Source organism: Melospiza melodia, chromosome 1 (assembly GCF_035770615.1).
Source record: "Melospiza melodia melodia isolate bMelMel2 chromosome 1, bMelMel2.pri, whole genome shotgun sequence".
NCBI lineage: Eukaryota > Metazoa > Chordata > Aves > Passeriformes > Passerellidae > Melospiza > Melospiza melodia.
Window position 1 is genome coordinate 104,525,244 of NC_086194.1, and position 20,098 is coordinate 104,545,341.

Below are 20,098 nucleotides of genomic sequence, written 5' to 3' on the forward strand. Positions count from 1 at the left end.
TGCTGATTTCTTCTTTAGTTGCATTAAGAGATGATTTTGTAACTGGCAATTTACTTTCTACCATGGCTAAGCAACATTAACAGACGAAGAAACAAGAAGTGCAAAATACATGATGGTACTTCTTCCCCTAAGAATGTACCTATGAGGCTTTTTTTAAGGTTCCCTCTAACTCAGCTTTCTACAAATGATTTGTACTCTTATGAAGAAAATGTTATCATTTAATTCTAGAGAAAATCTGCATTTCTGTAGATGAGAAAGTAATATATGGGAATCTGTTCCCACTACAATACCTTGCATTAGTTTGCAGAAATCCAGTGTCAACAAAATTATGTGTTGGTTAAATGACTGCAATTGCACAGAAACAGCTCAATACTTTCTTAAAATTATTTACCAGTTAAGTAGCTTCCAAATTATCAAGATGGGGAAAACACACACTGATTTTTCCTCTAGAACAGTCACAGTATTTTCCCCTCAGCACGTGGAAAAAAATGTACATTAGGTGTACAGCTACCAACATCATACACCATGTAGCTGTCACTTTTAAGTTAACCCACAAAACTGAAGTCCTACCCCAAATGGACTTTATTTAACATCCATAATGAGAAGAGGAGAAAAAAAGCTTGATAAAAACCCCTGTGTTTCCTCCCCATGATATTTATGAACTAAGGAAGCAGATCCTCTCCATGCCACAGGAAAAAAGAATATACCTTTGCAGAAGGCTTATAGCACAAAGCACAAGTGGATTTTAGAGATGGCTGAGCACAGGACTGGAGCAGGCCTCTTAATTGCTGACCACTAGGCAAGGAACACACTTTTCCAAAGTGCAGTTGAAAGAACTGCTTGTAGTCTTAAGAACCCAAAAGATTTTACTCCAGCTCCTCAGAACTGATTGAGAAATGTCAGTACCAGAAAAATGCACCATCATAACCAGAGTGACTTCAGTAGTCAGGGACAGGCATGTCTTGCCACTCTCAGAAACCATGCATGGTATTTGAACGTTCCACTGTAATCCTAGGAAGACCAAATGTGTGGAAAAGGGACAAAAGCCTTTATAAATTAGCATCCCTGTGAGGGAGAAAGAGCCTGCCCTGTGGTTGCTGCAGTTCATGCAGGTGCCTCTCAATTATATTTCATCTAGTTTTTTCATATCATGCATGGTAAGCTGGTGGCACAAAGCAAAGGTCTGCACAACTGATGCTGCAGCTGTTTACTCAACCTCTGGCAAGCAACCAGCTTCCACACAAACAGTGGCTACCAAGAGAGATGCACCCTCAGCAAGAACTTCCAGAGATATCCGAGATAGCAGCATCAGTTGCTTGTATACAGTGTTGAGCCTCTTCCATGAACCATCAGGACACTGTTAACTTTCTACCTTCTTTTGTTCGAGAACGCACAGAGCAGGAAAACATAGGCCAGAATTTTCCCCCCTGAAAATCATGATCCTTAGATCTCAGAGCACTTACGTAACCTGGTTGTTTTGTCACTGCTAGTGGACCTTGCTATGGCTAAACTAACCAATTTTTACATTCCACAGTAAGTAAGCTGATTAGGCACAAATTTAACACAGCATCAAACACATGAACACATTTATGAATTCCTCAAGAAGGATGGGCCACCAGATTCCTAAGGCAACAAGACAAAATGAGCCCAAGATTGTACTGTGAGAAAACCAGAAACACAAAAAGTCAGCAGTGCTCCTTTGCTTTCTCAGCTTCTCTTTTCTGTTGAACCTGCTTAGCTAAAAGCCCCTGTCTAGCCTTAGACTGGAAAAAACTCCCCAAAAATAAGCAAACACTGCTTGATGAATATATATATATATAAATATATGCACTACCAGTTTCTAGAAATGTATTTTAGTCTTCAGAAAGATTAGTGTTGCTTCTGAATAAGAAAATGCTGAAGAAAAGTTTGAACTTCACTGTCTCCTGTGAAGCCAACATGGATAATTCTGAGAGCAATGAAGACAGTGAACCAAGGGAAACCATGCCTTTCCCATCCTACAAATCAACAATGCTGAATGCAGTTCAAGCAACTTCCTTTTGATAACCATAACTCCATATAAATAAGGAAAACAGATGCTCAGAAGATATTTAAATAACGACCACAGACATTTAAGAGAGTGCTGGAACAGGTACTTTCATTTCTTTGCTCTAGAACAGAAATAGTGAGCAAGCACTATTTACTCCTCTGATTCATGCAGAAGGGCACGGATGGCTGATTATAAATTTGTTGGCAAATGCTTAGGTACAGTTTTGCCTGAAAAATATATCCTCAATGCATATTACAAGAATTAACTAAATTCAAATTCTAACATCATCTAAAACTTGACTATCTCTGTTGGAAAAAAAGAAAGACATTTAAGTGTATTTTATGATTTTACTTTTCAAATTAAAAGTTAGGATCCACTCCTACACAAGCACACACTCTGACTTTTCGGAATCCAGGCAGGTTATAACGGGACTGCTCAACAATCAGGTTACAAAGAAATGCTCATAAACCTGTAGATTATTACAGCATAAGTTGTGCTCTCATCTATAAAGCTTACTGTCAGATCATAAATGCTGAGCAACAAGAATACCTACCCATCTACAAGCCCTTGTTGCTTAATAATCCTGTGAGATTCTTCTCTGGAGATTCTGCCATGAAACCAGTGCTGTGTCCTATGAATAACTGGAGGTGAGAGGAAAAAGGAGGAGAGGATGGTTAAAAACAATTACACATGCAACCATTTTTCCACATACTAATTATTTAAACATTTTAAAAGTGGGTATAGATCTCTTACAGAATATAAGGTATCTTCCATCAACCTATATAAAAGAGAATCAATATAAAAAATGCATCTACGTAATATACCGAATAGAGAGGCATCGTATCTCCATGTATTTTCCAATTTTTAGATATACAATTAGGTAAAAAAGAGAAGTCTCTTATAATACTGCCTCTCATAGCTTCTTGAATATACTGGGACTAACGTTCCTTAGAACTCAATGTATAAGCTAATGAGTTAGAAACAAGTCCTTCTAAATATCAGATAAAGAAATGCACTTTAGATGGTGCTTTCAAGAGTCAAGTTAGCCCCCAATATTTTTATCTTTATTGTTTTGTTCTTCAAATGGTATTTTAAAATTCTGTTAACAGAATAGCAATAGAAAATAGCTGCGTTTCCTCCAAGAAGGCTAGGATATTAATATGAAATTCCCTGTTGTTTTAATAAATTTACAGTCTCAAAGAAATGTTGAGGACTTGCATATTTTACATTTTTCAATTATTATGGAACAAATTCTGTTTTGAAAACTCTCATTTCTACTCTTTAAAGATTAAAAGGTCACTCACTGACTTTCCTTGTCCCAAACGGCAAATTAACTGCTGGATTCTTTTAAATGGAAATACTTATGGAGTGTCTATTTTTACAAAATAAGAGTTTAAAAAGACAAGTCCTAAAGAAGAGCTTGAGTGGGCCATCAAGGGAAACAAGTTCCTTCCATGGTGTCTGTATGGGTAGGCATGTTAATGACACAGGAGCTACCGATAAGGATTGTATTTGACATCAAGGCATTTGTACCACATGGCTGCACTCTGTGTCTATATGAAATGTACCTTTTCTTTACCCACAGAGACCTCTGATACTATGGTTACAAACCATCAGAATTTACCTGTACTCAGTGTGGAAGGATGGAGTGGACTTTGGCTACCCAAGATGTTCATTCTTGTGCTACGTTTCTATAGAGAAAATGAATTACCGTTAAATCCACACTAACGTCTCGGGAGAAGAGAATTAGTGCACATGCAATATAGATTAAATTTACAGGAAACTGGGGGCTGGGCAGATTTAATGCAAGGATGAGAAAAAGAAATGCAACTTTGAAGGGGGCTAATCTACAAGCAGCAGCTCATTTCAGTTGGCTTAAAACACGAGCCAGATGTTAATGATGAAAGCTCAGTATCTTAAAAAAAAAAAAAAAGGAAAAAAAGACAGAAAAAAAGAAAAGACTGATATGTTTCTGCTCAGGCAAAACACCAGGCACTCAGTAAATCAAGCAGTATTTCCCTCCCATACATAAAGCACCAGCTAATGCTTCAGTAATGACTCCTTTTCCCTAAAAGACGAGCATGTGGGAAAACTTGTACTGCAGCTGTCTGTCCACAAGACACTATAAACAAGTTACATCAGTTTTCATTGCAAGAGGTCCTGCCTCTTGTATATTCTGCAATTAAACTTACTGGGAGCAAGCCATTAGTCAGAGCCCCAGCCTCTTCCATGTGGGGAAGCATTTAATTTGACATATTCCTCCTCAGAGACTGGTTTTGCAAACTGGCAGTAAAGTTCTGGTGGGTCTGCTTTCCCCCTCAACTTTCCTCTGGACACTAGGGGGACAGAGAAGCAGTGGTAGAAGGTTGTTGTGAATGTGACAGTTTTGCTAAAGATGGATATTGACTTTCAGATCTGCATGCTTGCAGTGTGATTGCTGCAGGTCGGAGCTAAGCTATACTGTGACCAGCACTGCACTAACATCATAGCACACTCTGTGTTTTGGCTCTCAACAGACACTTACTGATTGCAAAAATAGAAAAGAAGAGAAGATAGCTACCCTCCAAGCATGTCCTTCTTCCAAGGCAGCACTCTGTGCTTCAGCAGGATTTTCAATAACTCTTCCTATTTGCCCCGAAAAATCCATTGCTACTAGTGAGTTTTCAGATACACTTCTCTGAAAAGGAATTTTCACTTATTTCAAAAAACAGGGAAAAGAAAAACCAGCTTGAGAGTTTCACTTCAAACTGTTTTGGTTTCAGAAGACTGTCCAAAGTCCTCCTTCAATAGCACAGAAAATACATCTTATTTTTTTCTCCTTTCAAAAGATTCACAGACACAAAAATAGATGTTTTTTCGACTGTAGGGGAGTGAGACGATTCAAAGGCTCAGAATAAAATCTGTTTGCTCAAGTTGCCCACTTGCCCTATTACTATATTCCAGTCATTTTCAGGGCCAGTTGGGATCCAAATATAGGCTCTTCCCTTTTAGGTAGTTAACAGTCAGCTCTTGGCCCAACATATTTTAGGAAATCTACGTGTTAGTTTTGCCAGACCTAAGCTGGCTTCTGCAGAGACAGCCAGATGTCTCTCTGTGCCGTACATCTCAAAGAGCGTAGCCAAGATTTTTCAATCATGTGGATCATGTAAGCCTAAGATAATGGAGAGCCAACCACAAAAACTGTACTCATGCAAAACATGAACTTTACATTGATTTGCTACACAATGCTGAATTTACATTTCTTAGTGTAAAATTTTCCACTTTTAAAATGCAAAAGCAAATGTATCTTTTCCATCATCATACATCAGTGAGGTAAAGTTCATCACTTACTACTGGAGTGGAAAAGTGTGGAAGCATGGCTTTTCGCTGCTGGGGAATTCTGTAATTCTGATACAGTAGCATTCCATACTGCCAACAGAAACACAAGGACAGTATTATTCAAATATATGCCCTAGGAAAAAAACTGTAGTGATTTCTTAATACTACTTTTACACTGGACCAAGGTCCCAAAGACATTTGTATTGAGTAATAGTGATTGGCAGGTGGCAAAGACTAAATATGCACAAAATGTTTTATTTTAAAAAATACAAGCTTGAGTGATATACACAAGTTATTTTTGCCACCTTCAGCTATGATCATGTTTTCTTTGTAGAACACAAGCTTTCAGCTGAGATCAGAACACACATATTAATCCCCTTCTTTTTACCCTATAGAACTTAAAGAAATTCTGCACAAGACATTCAAACTCAGTTTTCATAATGATAAAAAATAAGAACCTTTCTAATTCACTAGCTCTTTCAATAAATTTCACTATCACTTTGTACTTTTCCCACCTTAAAAAAAATAAGGTGATTGAATTCCAGTCATGCCCTTGGTTGAACATGATGAATTTTAGCAACACTTGTAGCTAGGATAGGTAAACAGCTACTCAGTGCCTTCCCTAGAGGCACAGTGCTGAAGGAGAGCAACATTGCTTACTGAATGTTCTAATTGAAACAGTTTATACAATTTCCTAACAGGGTAATAGAGGACTATGGAAAGCTAAATGAGTTGGTGAATAAAAACAAGTGTTATGGACACAGCGTTGGGGCAGAGCCTTAATTTTCACTGACTGCAGACCTTTAATAATTTTTTGTGTGTCTTAAAAACAAAGTCATTTTTTTTCAGTACACAGGACATAGTAAGGTAGAGAGAAAAACACAGCAGTTTTCAAAACAGCATATTCAGAAAAAGACTTAGAACCAAACCAGAATTTATGCACATTTTCCTATGAAAATCAGGAAGTTCTCTCCTTCAAAGGACACCAAATAGTCAGCTTTCTCCTCAGTTCCCTCCATCTTGATTTTGTTTCAAAAAGCAGTGAAAGTTCCTATCATATTACCAAGAAGTTACATTGTGTGCTCTCAGATATGAATAACTTTCACCCAGATATAGGGTTACTTATTTTTGTTACTTCTTCTAATAGAAAAATGGAAAAAATGGAAAAAAATTGCTTAAGAAATGCTGTTCTGGTAAAGAGAACCACTTACCATTATGAAAACAGTTTCTTTAGCTTTATGATAACTTGAAAATACCTTGTAAGCAGTTTTTTTAATTCATTCTCATATCTCAAATTTGGATCCCAAACTAAAACTATACTTGATTCATATGAGAAGGAATAGATCTTAGTCCCATGCTTAAATTCTTAAGTGGGACAGGTCTGCTTGGCATTTTGCTCTTATCCATATTGTTTTGGATCAGATGACATTTAAGAACATATAGATAACTTCTCATTAACAAAATAATAAGTGCCACTTCAGGTGTAGCTTTGTAAAAGTAGGAGAGATTAGGTACCTTGAGGAGTCGAAAGGCAGTCATCCAGCATGTCCTGCTTTGCTCGTCTTCAGCACACAACAACCGCAGTTCCTTAGTTTCGTTTCTCACTCTGTTTGGCTTTAAAGCATTAGAGGGAAAGTCAGATACATTCATGAGAAAACCAACAATTAGAATCACTGTAAACAGGGTAGAGGCAGGTACAGTACTAATCCAAAGAACTAGCCAGAAAAAGCTCCCACCACACTGAATTTAAAGCTCAGGAGAGGCTGAGCATGCTCTGAAGGAAATCACTTTTTCAGCTGGGTCCAACAAGATCAAATGTTGGTGCCTCCTGACTTTCAGAAGCTGGGGTCATTGATCCTTGTAGGTCCCCTCCAACTCAGGGTTTTCTATGATTCTATGGTTTGAAATAACCTGCAGTCCTAGCAGTTTATAGGAACAAGGTACTCAGGCCATGCTAGAACCAAACCCAGGCACTTAGTTTTATTGAGTTTGGTAGTTGGAGGGTTTTTTCCTGTTTTTTTGGGGGGATTTTTTGTTGTTGTTATTGTTTTGTTTTGCCTTTTTTTTTTTTTTTTGTTTTGTTTTGTTTTCAAATCTGTGAGAAGTTTTATACGCCTCCATTTTGAAATGAAGGATGAAAGTTTCCACAACTGAGGGTAATTGAAAGTTTGCTTCCACCAGTTCAGGATGTGTCCTGCATCCAGTCTCTTTGATACAAACTCTTGCTGTCTGGCTCTGGAACGGCTGCTAGGAAGGAGACTACTTCACTACTGTCACAAAACCAGCTCCCAGCCTTATTTTCTTCTCAGAAAATTACACTTTTCAAACCTTTGAAATACCTTCCAAATAAATCTTTCAGCACAACAGTTTTAAAAATCTTCAAAGGCAAATGGTTATTCTTACATTCATGTTTCCAAGACACTGTTCCTCTTTAAATAAAGGCAAACTTCTGGCCCACAATAATGATAAAATTGCACTCTATCAGAGCTTGATCCTTTGCTGCTATTTGGTTCTGGTGCTTACTGTCCATAGAAACTTTTCTGTTTGATTAGTGAACTTGGAAAAAGCTTTCCTCTGTGAGGTGAACCAAGGCCATCTCACAAGCACACCATGCTTCAGCTCTGCGCTGCTCTTGCACAAAAATTTCCCAAACCAAAGGAGCACCAGATAAAGTGTTAAAAGTGTCACAAAAAATGATGACAAGATTCACAGGACATGCCTGCCAAACGAAAGATGCTAAAGATCAAGTCCTTGTGACAGAAAAGGCTTGCAGAGTTTTACATACAAATCCCATTTAGCTGGGGGTTGGGGTGACTCTGAGCTACCAACACCGTCTGGAACTTTGGAAGAACTCAGTGAGAAAATTTACCTTTATACAAAATCCATACTCTGCAGGGGCATTGTACAACTTCTTGCCTGCTATCAACGAGAAGATATTGCTGTCTTCTAGGTCAGCCAACAATTGCAAATGTCTTGGTTCCTGGGGAAGTAACATGATTTAGCAGAGGTAAGTGGAAGGTTTTGGAAGATGTGCAAGCTCTGGAGTCTCTCCAGCCCAGCCTCCAACAGAGGGCAGTGCATGAACACTGCTCCTCTCCCAGGCAGCCTCCAGTGGCCGTGGCACACATCCCTTAAACACCAGCCTACCAGCAGAAAGTGCTTGGTACAGGAAGCTCACAAAATGCTTATGCAAACCCCCCACATTAAAAATGGCCTGGCCTATTACATTGGTCCAGAGAAATCTGAAGGTTAGCACAACTTTAGTGGCCACAATGATGTTGCCTGGCTGGTTTGGTTTTATTTTATAATGAAACTCTGTGGCTGTGTTTATGCATTGAGAGCCCAGGGCTCAACTGTCATTTGATCATGCCTTACTCATCTTTTTCTGTGGAACAAAAAATGGGAACACTGTGTGGAGATTTTTAAAAAACAGCAAAAAATACCCACTGTAAAAGCTGAAAATGTTTTCACATGCTAGAACTGTGCAACTTCTTTTTTAATCTTACCTTTGAAGTTCCTTTTGTAGAACAATAAAGTCCTGATCTCCTCAAACACATAAACAGTTTCTTCCATGATTTCCTACCCAGCTCTTTCACATGCAAGAAACCTTGAATTTCAGGGCAGCTACTGGAGTTTAAAAAGTTCTGTTGGAGAGGAAAATGTAGATGAACATTGTATCCTATGGATGAATTGTAAAATTGTCACTGTATTTGCAGAACAGAGAATGAAATGGCAAATCACTTTGCTGACTTGAGGTGCAGTTTCATACTAGGCTTAAACTGACCTAGATGTTTAATCTGATTTACAATCAAAATGTATATTCCTGCTCTTCCATTGCATCTAGCTGGCCATCTCCTCCTGCAATTGACACCTTCCTATTCTCTGCACCAAGACTTAAATCTCAAAAAACATACTGCTTCTCTGTATTCCCATTCATCTTGCACCTGGCCTGAAGGGAGAGAAAGTAAGCTTATTAATTCTTAAAATAATACCTTGTCACAGCAATTTTGGCAAATTGCCTAGCTTGAAAACATTGGCCAAAATCTCCATCTTTATCCTCAACTTTTTGAAAGGAAGAGCCTATTTAGGGATTTCATGCTGTCTCAAGACAAGAGGTATAACAGACAACAGGGTATTTAACTGAAAATGAAATGTAGAGCAGTCAAGTAAGTGCCAGCAATTATACCAGACCTCAGGATTGAAAAGCGTTTAACTTCTTGACATAAGTAGAGGAACCATATACAAAAAATTCAATTTGTGATATATCACAGGAAGGAAGAATTCATTATGGTAGGAGAACTGATGGATTGCTCCCTTATTACAACAGGCCAGGTTTTTAAATGACAGAGGCCTCAATCATTAGGTTAAATACCAAATTAGTAAATTCAATAAGTATGAAGAAAAATGCATCAACCTGGTTAGCCTAGATGTCTCAGCAATTCTTCAAAGTTGTGTTTTGGTATGGACATTGCCCTTAGGAAACAAAACCAAAACCAGCGTCCTGTGTCAGAATTCTTACTTCCATTAAACCCTATTTTTTTTTCCAGTGTTCCTCCTCATCTCATCTAACAGAATGGGAAAGAACAATCAATTTTCTTGCTGTTTGTACTATGAATACACTGGTCAGCTGTGAAAGGGAAAGATCAAAAGAAGAACAGATTCTTTTTGTCCAGTCAGTTAAAACAAAAGTAAACTAAGATGGCAAGGTTTTTTGCATGTTATAGCCAGGTCAAGACTAAGGAAAACAGATCCCACTGATTTTAGTGCTATTGTCCTGACTAAAAATATTAGCTCTTAATGAAGTATATGATATAATAAGATGATATTTAATATTCTTCCCTGTCATGTGTATAATTAAAACCAGCAAAATGGGTCAGTGTCTAAGGTGGCCTCAGATGCAACGTGCTTAATGACTACTAGGCTGCAGGAGGTTTACCTTGAATAAATTACAACTGCCATTGAAATTCTGAAAAATGGTTGTGTGTTTCTCAAAAGAAGTACTTAATATAAAAATTTTAACAAAAGGAATTTTTTATGGGTAAACAACGAACTAGAGGGATTATGATCACCCTCTTTCCCCCACCCTCTTGTGTTGTTAACCTCCAAGACTTTTGCTTCTTCAGGACTGTACCTTCCAGAGCCTTCCCAGAAGCAAACTCATACCTCATGAGGCTGTAAGGTTTCCTTTTGCTACCACTTGAGTTACCCTCAAAACTTTTCCATCTTCAAGGACATATTGCTCTTTTTGGGAGTCCTGCTGCTTGTATTGATTACTAAATTCAATTCTCCATTCTAATTACAGGAAGAGGGTCCAAGGTGTGAAAACCTCTCTTCCTACCAGTCTATGGCAATGCCAGTCCATGCCAGTTTTGGTTCCTGATTACAACCTCACTGCACATGACTTTCATTTATAATTCCAGAAATTGGCTTGATTTTTTTTTTTGTTTGAATGTTTCCCAGATGTAAGTGGATGCTAGTATTTTAAATTTTCCTCAGAGAATGTGGAACCAGATTTTAATGGACTTTGGCATTTTATGGGACAGAATGAATGCACTGGATCAAAAGTGAGTGGAAACTTGTCTTAACACAGTGTCAGTGTATATTTGCAAAATGACAGAAATCAAGCTAAAATCAGTTACTTGTATGCTTATATTCTTCATATATTTGTGCTTCTGCTTTATAATTTGCCTGTTATTCATGATACTGTCCTCCAGGCATCATGGTCATATGTTCTTAGTACAGTACTTCTTTAATAAATTGTGTTTTAATTTTGCTCTGGAGTTGAATGTCCAGAGGTTGAGAAAACAAGTGAAGTGAAAAGGATTTATAGACTACGGGACTTAGATTGGAGCGCTAAAAATTGAGAGATTTAAGTGAATCAGTTACTGGTCAGAGGGGTAGCCCACTCTCCAGCACTATCCTTGAAGGCCAACCAACTATGCACCACTCCCATTCCTTTATGAGCAAACAAGAGACTGTAGAGTGACACCAGAACTTCAGTACAAGTGCAGCACACATGCCACCACCACCACCACGCAGATTGCACAACTCTACCAACACATATGCATAAGGAACACACCCCTGCAATTTAACCTGGGGAGCTTTAAATGGGATTACTTTGCAAATACTGTGTACAAATTCCTACTTGCACTTACTTCTTAGGGCATTATTTTTCTACACAAAAGAGCAGCTGGTTGGCTGAACCATGGGGAAGTTGGTCCTTATTGTTAATTCTTTCCAGGCACAAACATGGGACACAAAAAGCAAAAGCAAAAGCTCTCATCATCTCAAACTCATCTTCTAATATCCACCTGCATTTTTACACTTTCTCCTGTGCTATGATGTGGAGTACAGAAGAGTACTTCTGTTCTGCCTTTTATAAAAGGTATATTTGTTTTTCTAGAAGTATTCCTGCCAAGGCTGTTTGCGAGTAACAACAGGTGGCTAAACCAGATACCCACAGAGTAAGTTGAGTATTAATGGAACAAATATGTATGACCATAGTTATGAATACTTTGTGTTTACAATTTGCACCTCAATGCCACTGGTCAAGATCTTTGTCAGGTATTTGACATTAGCCCCATATGCTATTTCACTATACTGGTCTTTCTCTGACTATTTTCCACACCTTTGAATTCTCTTCCTTCCTGACTGCCTCTCAACCCCTTCCCCTCCATCTTCTTTGTCCATACAGATAATTTACAGTACCTGCAAAAGTTGTGACTGTGGGATACTGCCATTTGTTTGCTGGCACCAGGCAACCATTTGTTCGGGAAAGAAATTCTAGACACAAAAAGAAGATAATTGGAAATCACATTATATTTAAACACTTACAGAGAACTAGTGACATTTTCTTCCAGTCATTAATTTTTTGGAACTATCACTATTAAATCAATTTGGAGATCCCCTGACACAGAAGGTAATACTAGGGCTTTTCAAGTGCAGTTCTTCCCCTCCTGCTCACCAGATGCCCATGCAGACAGATTGTGAGTTTTTAAAATATCTGATATGCAGCATTTCCTAAGTGCATTTTCCTCTCACTTCCTCTTCTACCAAGAACTTTTGTGGATCTCTAACAGCCTCTACTTTCTTGGGAAGATAAGGATGAATTGTCCTGCAAGTTGAGTATGCAGTGACTCCTTGCTTATTGGACCAATGACTTGATTTCAGATTTATTCCTCCAGTTCCCCTTTAATCTGCTATGTTTTAAAATTCCTGTATAATTTGGTACACTGAATTTACTATACACAGCAATGACAGGAAATCATTCTTGAAGTTTTTAAACATTATTTGAAGCATGAAGACATCCAGAAATGCCTGAAATAAAACAATGACTGATTATAACAAGATGAATCACAACAAAAACATTTCCAGTTTAGAACATTTGTCACTCTTCCGGCAATATAAATTTTAGTCTTTAGGACATAAAGAGAAGGGCTGAGGAGGGATCACCCTTCTGCCAGGTAAGTTGCACAATGAGTTATGAAAGCTAACATTTACCAGCCTCTCTTGAGTAGAAACAGTGCCATATGGCAACAGCTAATGCAACGGATAGGGAGCCTTCGCATTCTTACACCACAAGAATGATTTATTCTGTGATTGCAGGAGCCTGGGACTGAATGCCAAGCATTCTGGGTTTTACTCCCATGCTCTGTTATTAATTAAAATATACCACATGAAACTAATGCTCTAGCTCCTATGATACCAAAACTTCTGTACAACGCTCAGATGTTCATGGGTTATCAGATGGTGAGATCAACAGAAGTGAAAAACGAGGAACACTCCATGTACAGAAACGTTTCACAGAGTAAGTCAAGGCACAGACTCTGAAACAAGCACCAGCAGATGACAAATGTACATGCAAGCATACGTGTGAAGATGCAGCAACTGTGCACTTGCATCTAGGAGCAAAGGAATTAATTTATCACCTGCAGTTACTTCAGCAATGTGTTTAAACATGACCTTGTGTATCTTTTTTTCCTTCTCATACCCCAGATGCCTGACTGACCCAAAATCTGTTCTTACCTAACCACCTCTGGATCACCCTTCCTCAGCTATCTCAATAGGTTGCACCAGCTGAGGGTGGTTCATGACAACAGTCTGCTCCAACATAATTGTTTGGATAAAATGTGAAAAAGTCTTCCTCAGATGAGCAGTTACACAGTAACCAGTAAAATGACAACATTCAAAGGATCCTAGAAATCCAGGAATAGGTATGGCATGCAGTAGTTTTCAAGCATGGGTATACCAGGGATATAGAGAGGACAAGCTATGGTGATCAGTAAATGTGGCAGAGCACACCAGTAAAGCACAGCCATAGGTGAAACAGTGAAATTCCTTGTATGGAGTAAGTGCTTTAGGGGTCACCCAGATGGGTTTGTTGTTTTATTAACTATTACAGTCAGAAATGAAAAGGTTTGGATACTGCATGTTATGTGATAAATTTTCTTCGAATCAAGGAATTTTGACGATAATGAGTAAATTGCGCTTCTGATTGTTTTTCTTGAACTAATGAAAATTTCCCTGTCTTGGTCACTCTCCAATGTAACTACAGACATTTTGAAACAACACTTTGAAAACACTTGAGGTTTTTAGGCTAGGAGGAAAGTACAAGGAATTTAAACATTGGTTAAAATTTCTTCGGAAAGAATTCTCTTAGTTGGTTGCCTTTTCTTTTTATAAAAAATGTTTAAGACAGAAGAGTGGCCAGCAATGTTATTGCAATCCACCCCTCTGTGGTGTAAACAACTAAGTAATGAGACTCACCATGGGATTTTTGAAAAATTCATATTTTGCGTAATTCTTCCTGAACAAAAATTTACTTTCGCTTCCCATGGTGGATTCAACTTGAACTATGAGCTCATGATCTTCCAGGCACCTCTCTGTGGAAAAAGAACACCATGTTAACACACAGCCAACCAGCAGGAGTGAGACCAACTAAGAACAGAAGTTAAAACAACCCAGTGTAATTCCATTACCTTTTAAGAAATTAGCAAAACACATTCTAACTTTCAAACCATACTGCCATGAGGCAATACTTTACTTTGCAATGTATTACAAAGTTTAACATTATATGACAGTGTTCTTCAAGGAATTCCTATATCAGGGCTTCATAAGCACAGACTTTTGAGAAAGGAATAAATTTTTTGTGTGTGCAGCAGCTACAATAATACAGACAAACCTCTTCTTTTGGCACTAGTTGTGTGCTGTGGAACTGGCAAGGTGGACAGGTTTAAGGGGGAAAAAAGTTACAGAAAGGCCACTGTTAGGTCTTGAACTACCACAGAAATACAGTGTTGTATTTGATCACACTCTATAAAACCAGTCCATTTCAAGGTGAACTTCAGGCCTTTATTGTAGATGCTAGACAATGGGGTTTATTATGAAAGAGGTCACAGGATCTACTTTACAGGAATACTGACAGAGACAAATGTTTTGTACACATGACAGGGCAATTTTCTGCTCTAGATTTGGTTACAAGGTAACTGCCCATAACCACCACTTCTCTGGTCAAAAGAATGGCACATCAAAGCATGAACAGATAGCTTAACAAACCCAATTCACTGAAAGCAGTAACTCGAAAGAAGGCAACTGGCTAAGTGTGCACTACTTAATGAACTCATTATCTTGACAAGTCTTCAGAACTTTCTCAGAAAATATTTAGCTATTTTTCAAAAGTTTTAACTAGTCAGTGCTTTCATGCCTTATGTAATACAAAATTTTAAAATTAGGTCAAACAAAACATAACTTTTGCAAAACTTTAAACAAAATTCCTTGCTGACCAAAGAAGTTTGGAGAGTCCCTTACCCACTTTGTGTTCCTGCAATGCTTGTATTCCTACAGTAAGAAATGCCAAAGTGCCATCCAATTTCTCTTGGGGTGATTTCAGGATAAAAAGCAAGCAGCCATTGGCATCCCAAAAAGAGCAAGCTCTGGAACACTACTTGAATTGCTGAACTCAGCAGATTATGTGGTGTTCTTTGATTGAAAATTTAACCTATGACTGAATGATCCCATGATCTTTTTCTCTTTCACTTAGGCTGTCAGTCATCACCAGCTCATTGACGACTTCAGCATTTACTGTGCATTTGTGATGTCCAGCCTTGCTTTAAATTGTGTTTTCAAAGGGGTTAACATTGACAAACCTCCATAGTGGGCTGCCCTCAAACAAAGAGCTGTGTCTTAGTGCATCAGGTGTAACAGCACTTTGAAGGGATAGTTCTTTGACTAATGTGCACAACAGTACTGCTACAGGGAGGCTGTTAGTAAAAGACATTTGGCACTGCCTCAGCAGTCATCACCTAAACCTACACATTTCTAGGGGCTCTGGAGGTAAAGTTTCAGGTATTGCTAATCTGGTGCTACTACCATGGTTTTTAAGCAACTGGTGAAGTCAAATCTCCTCCACATTGTGATGAAGACTGTGGGCCTATGAGGGTGAAGGGCCTATTTTTTAAATTATGCTTCCTCCAAAAAACATTTAATTACATTGGTACGAAGCTTTATCACAGCATGAACCCCAAAGATCACATCCTGTTACAGTCTAGTTCTGCCACCACCCAAAGTTGTGGTCTTTGCTTTCCTAACACATTAAAAATTGCTTGCCAGGGACAAACTCTTTATTTTGTTCTGAGGAAATGAAGTACAGATGAACATTTGTCAATTGGTTTTATATTTCAATGTTTAGTTTGTGTAAATATACTTAGTGCCTGTTTCTTGCATGCTTTAGACAACTGACCTAGATGTATTCTGTTACTACACCAAAACCCTTCTGAGATTCTGTGGTGATACTCCCACTGATTTAATGTTTATATTTTCATTTTGATGGTCAAAGCCATCTTGGAGAAAAGGTGCAGCATTTCATAGCACGCGCATATAAAAAAAAGAAACTATTACTTCATAGTAATACATACACTTGGGAAGTGCTTGGTAATTTGCACTCGGTTGGTACAAATGGGATGAACTTGACACTGAGCAACTCAGCCTCAGCCCTGCTTTGAGCTTCCTGCTACAAAACTAGAAGCACAGATGTCAGCCTGTTAAGTTCAGCTCAGTAGGTCAGTCTGTCTTCAAGTGGCATTGCTGTTGAAGTGACCAGAAATGTGTGCTTCCAGTTTATCTGATAGGCTCCACTCAGTCTCCTCTGCATGCTTCCTGGAACAGACTTTTCCCCTACCCCACCCAAGTTAATCTGCATTATTATCAGAACTTCTACTGAACTGCAGCAGTGATACAAGGTGGGAAAAGGAGCTGGATTCCATCATGAACAACTCACAGGCATAGCCCAAAATTCCCAATCAGAGAATCACTACAAATGACAGGTGGACCCCTGTATCAAAGAGCCTGCCCTGATTTTGCATTTAAGCAACGCTGTGCTTAACTGTTCCACTTTTAATTCACTCATATTAAAAGAAATCAATGCACATTAACAAAATATCTAGGTACAAAACTGCAGCAATGCTTTCTTCTAACCCTCACATATTTCAGTCCTCTACATTCTCTCCTGCTTGAATTGTATTTAGTATGGTGTACAGTCAATCCTGGAACTCAAAAAATGAAGTGTGTAGGTAGGGAAGGATTCTTTCAGCGTCCAGGCAAATACAATAACATGAATGTTTTCACCATTATTATTTTTGTTAATGTCCAATACATAGCTCTCTGTTCTTGTCCTAAACTGATGATAGTTAAGTATGGAATAGAACATAGGGAGAATACCACATTTTATAAATGTGGTATTTATAAATATAGTTAGGTATACTTATAGTAACATTCAAATTTCATAGACTGCTTAAACATTGACTACAATGTGCTTTAGATATTAGTGGTACGGTACAGCAGGAACCACTTTCAAATGTCAAATCAAGAAAGTCTGCTGGCAAATTGTCACACCACTGCTTCCAGTGAGAACACAAATATTTTGTGCAGTCAAATAGCTGTTTAAAGTCATGTGTAAGCACGCATTTTATTTGGAATATACTTGGCTATGTGTGTGAAGTGAACGGTGAGGTGGAGGCTTCTTACAAAGTGGGACCTCAAAGACCAAAGCAATGATAAACATGCAGCTGGCATCAAAAATTTCATCTTGTCCTCAGTCTGTCCAATAGTAAAACAATGAATTGGTTCTGCAAACCAAGCTCTTTTGGAGAGTACTATTAGGCAAAATACAGGGAGGAAAAAAATATAGTGAACTAAATGAAGGAACTCTCTTTTTGTGGGCTTCAAGACTACCACCCAGAGCATTAAGTCAGCAAGGATGTATTATATAACAAATAATGTCTCCTAGAAACACACAATTCTGACTGCTCTTTAACCATATTTCTCTTGACACTATGTATTTATTCACCATTGTTTCATACTTATACTAGCAATCTTTTATCTAGAGGAACAAATATGGACCATCAGATGCCTGATAACTTCATCCAGGTTGCAGTCGCATTACTACCTTGATCTGACAGTCTCCAAAATACAGGAAAGCATGTAAGCTACAGAAGAGCTAGGAAGAAGCAGCCAAATAATAAAAAATTCAAACTGTAGCCAAAACTGGTGGAAGCATGAAAGTTGGTATTTAGAGTTTATTGAGTATGTATACTTAAGACCCCAAATTCAATAAACTGGATAATGTTGTCTCCTGTTAAATGAACTAATTTATTCCCTTTTCTGTCCTCATCCTTTCAAATACGTGAAATCTGTATAATTACATTTTTTAAAATTCTTTAAATATTTTTTGTCTGTTGGCTTTACACCCCCAAAGGCTGCATTACTTCTCACACAGATCCACTTTGTGGCCTACAGGGGAGAGCCCTGGGGCCGTCCCTGTGGAACCAAGTTTGGTGGCTGCTGAAGCCCCAACCTGCACACCCCACATCTCTGGGGCCCGCTTTGTGCTTCAGTGTGAGACAGAGGTCCAAGGCAGGCAGGTCCCCATGTATATAAATGCAGCCCGATAAGTATCTTGCTCTTTTCCCATCATTGTTAATTACCAAGTTATTTGTGTGTAAACAGAAGCTTTTGATTTCCTAATCAGCCTCCTGCCCGATTCATTCAGAGATGTCACACACCAGAGTTTGACAGCACAATTAGTCACCATGGAAGCTATTGTGATGTCACAAACACTGAATTGTGGCATCATTGAATGAATCTGGCAGGAGAAGGATGTTGGTTACAAAGGAGAAGGCTTCTGTTTACACAATACCTTGGTAATCAGCAATGATGGGAAAGAGAATATAGAAAAAGAGAGCCTGGTAGTTTAATGAGCATTGATAAAACTGAATATTTGTAAAGGTTTTTGGAAGCGCATGTGGCGTATTAAGCTACAGAGATCAAGATTCTGTAATTTATACCTTAATTCTTCACCTCATCCTATGTCCTCAGAACTGAAAGTATATCACAGACACAGACCAGAGAGTGTTTCATGTTAATTTTTTCATATATTTCTACATTAGGAGAGATAATAAAACCATTAGCTAATCAGGATATCTTACATGTTTGGGATTTTTTTAAACTGTTAGTTCTCAGAGCAGTGAATTTATTAGTGTTTAACAGTACTGGTTTAGGGCATCACATTTCCAGCAAATCATTTCCTTTTTTTATTCGTAAGGGTTCTGAATTACATTTTTAGACATAAAACCCCCTCTGTTAGCTACAGATAGCATTCACAATTCCAGTGCTGGCGATTGCAGCTTATGATTTGCCTTCCTCTGTTTTCTAGAAAAAACATTCCCCATGAAGTATATCGACTAATACTCCAAATGCTACACTTTTTAAAGCGTTACTGTATGCCATGGAGAATTACAGATAGCGTTATCTGGGCGATATGCTGTTGCGAGCTGCACAGCAGAACCCTGTAACTAATCAGTGCCACAAAATAACAGGAAAAGCAAGACTGAATAACATGAGATCCTTTCAGGTACTGTAATTAAACCAATTCACGGTGTTATTTAATTCCCCACGGTTCTTCCTCTTGCTGCCTTCTTGAAACTGTAACCATGACACCTTAATTTCAATCAGGTGGAGGAGCTGCTGCCTGGAGAGCAGATACCACCGCTGGTCCAGAAATTGCCCATGGATTTGCGGGTGGTGCCACCATTTTTTCCCTGCCTGGAGTCAAGTTTAGCCAACCCCCTCCCCCAGCTCAGCATGTCTAGCTTTCATGAGCATTACTGTAGGTATGTAAGGCTGAGTCTGTTCACCCAGGTCTCCCAGCTGGTGATGAGCTGAGCTGTTTCACAGGAGCGTACTCCAAGGATCAAGCTTAATTTGCCTAAGCTGTTTATTTGCAATAGCTTCAGACACAGCAAGGTAGCAACAGAGCGCTAGCGTGAAGATTAGACAATTCTTCCTTTTTTTTTTTTAATAATAAAAATACCAGAGGATGGGAAATAAGGGAAGGACTTTAAACGGTTTAAACGCTTAACACATCAAATTGTAATACACAGAAAGCACGTATGTGATTTCAGCTAAGTGTACAAATACAAGCAGTGGAAAAGAAAACGTTCCGTCTGGAAGCACATTTATATGAATTACACATGTTTTATGTTCCCAGGTAACCATGCCACCCCTTTGACCATTCCCTACCTAATCCTAGGTGAGGGTGATGCTCCACTAGAGTCCAGCTGTTATCATCCACACAATGACTTTTGTAAACGAGCAGCTGACAGAGGTCCCTGGCTGTCATGTCTGCTAGAATCTCGACCACTTTGCTTGTTCCATCTTCACTAAAGACTTTTACATCCTGCAACATAAAGGGTACAC

The 20,098-nt window shown here is 38.6% G+C and overlaps 1 protein-coding gene across 4 annotated transcripts in view; it reads right to left on the minus strand.

Moving 5' to 3' along the window:
* Window positions 1–20,098, minus strand: part of GRB10 (growth factor receptor bound protein 10) — a 144,949-nt gene that overhangs the window by 4,094 nt on the left and 120,757 nt on the right. For all 4 annotated transcript variants that reach the window (XR_010028696.1, XM_063163320.1, XM_063163329.1 and 1 more), the window contains 10 exons: window positions 19,922–20,078; window positions 14,114–14,229; window positions 12,056–12,130; window positions 8,854–8,991; window positions 8,217–8,327; window positions 6,863–6,961; window positions 5,360–5,437; window positions 4,590–4,706; window positions 3,654–3,720; window positions 2,583–2,670 (listed from right to left, as the gene is read on the minus strand). Coding sequence is in view for 3 of the 4 variants with exons in the window: in XM_063163320.1 (XP_063019390.1) it covers window positions 2,583–2,670; window positions 3,654–3,720; window positions 4,590–4,706; window positions 5,360–5,437; window positions 6,863–6,961; window positions 8,217–8,327; window positions 8,854–8,991; window positions 12,056–12,130; window positions 14,114–14,229; window positions 19,922–20,078 (1,046 nt within the window). In the remaining variant the exon portion in view is untranslated. The remainder of the gene's footprint in view (window positions 1–2,582; window positions 2,671–3,653; window positions 3,721–4,589; window positions 4,707–5,359; window positions 5,438–6,862; window positions 6,962–8,216; window positions 8,328–8,853; window positions 8,992–12,055; window positions 12,131–14,113; window positions 14,230–19,921; window positions 20,079–20,098) is intronic.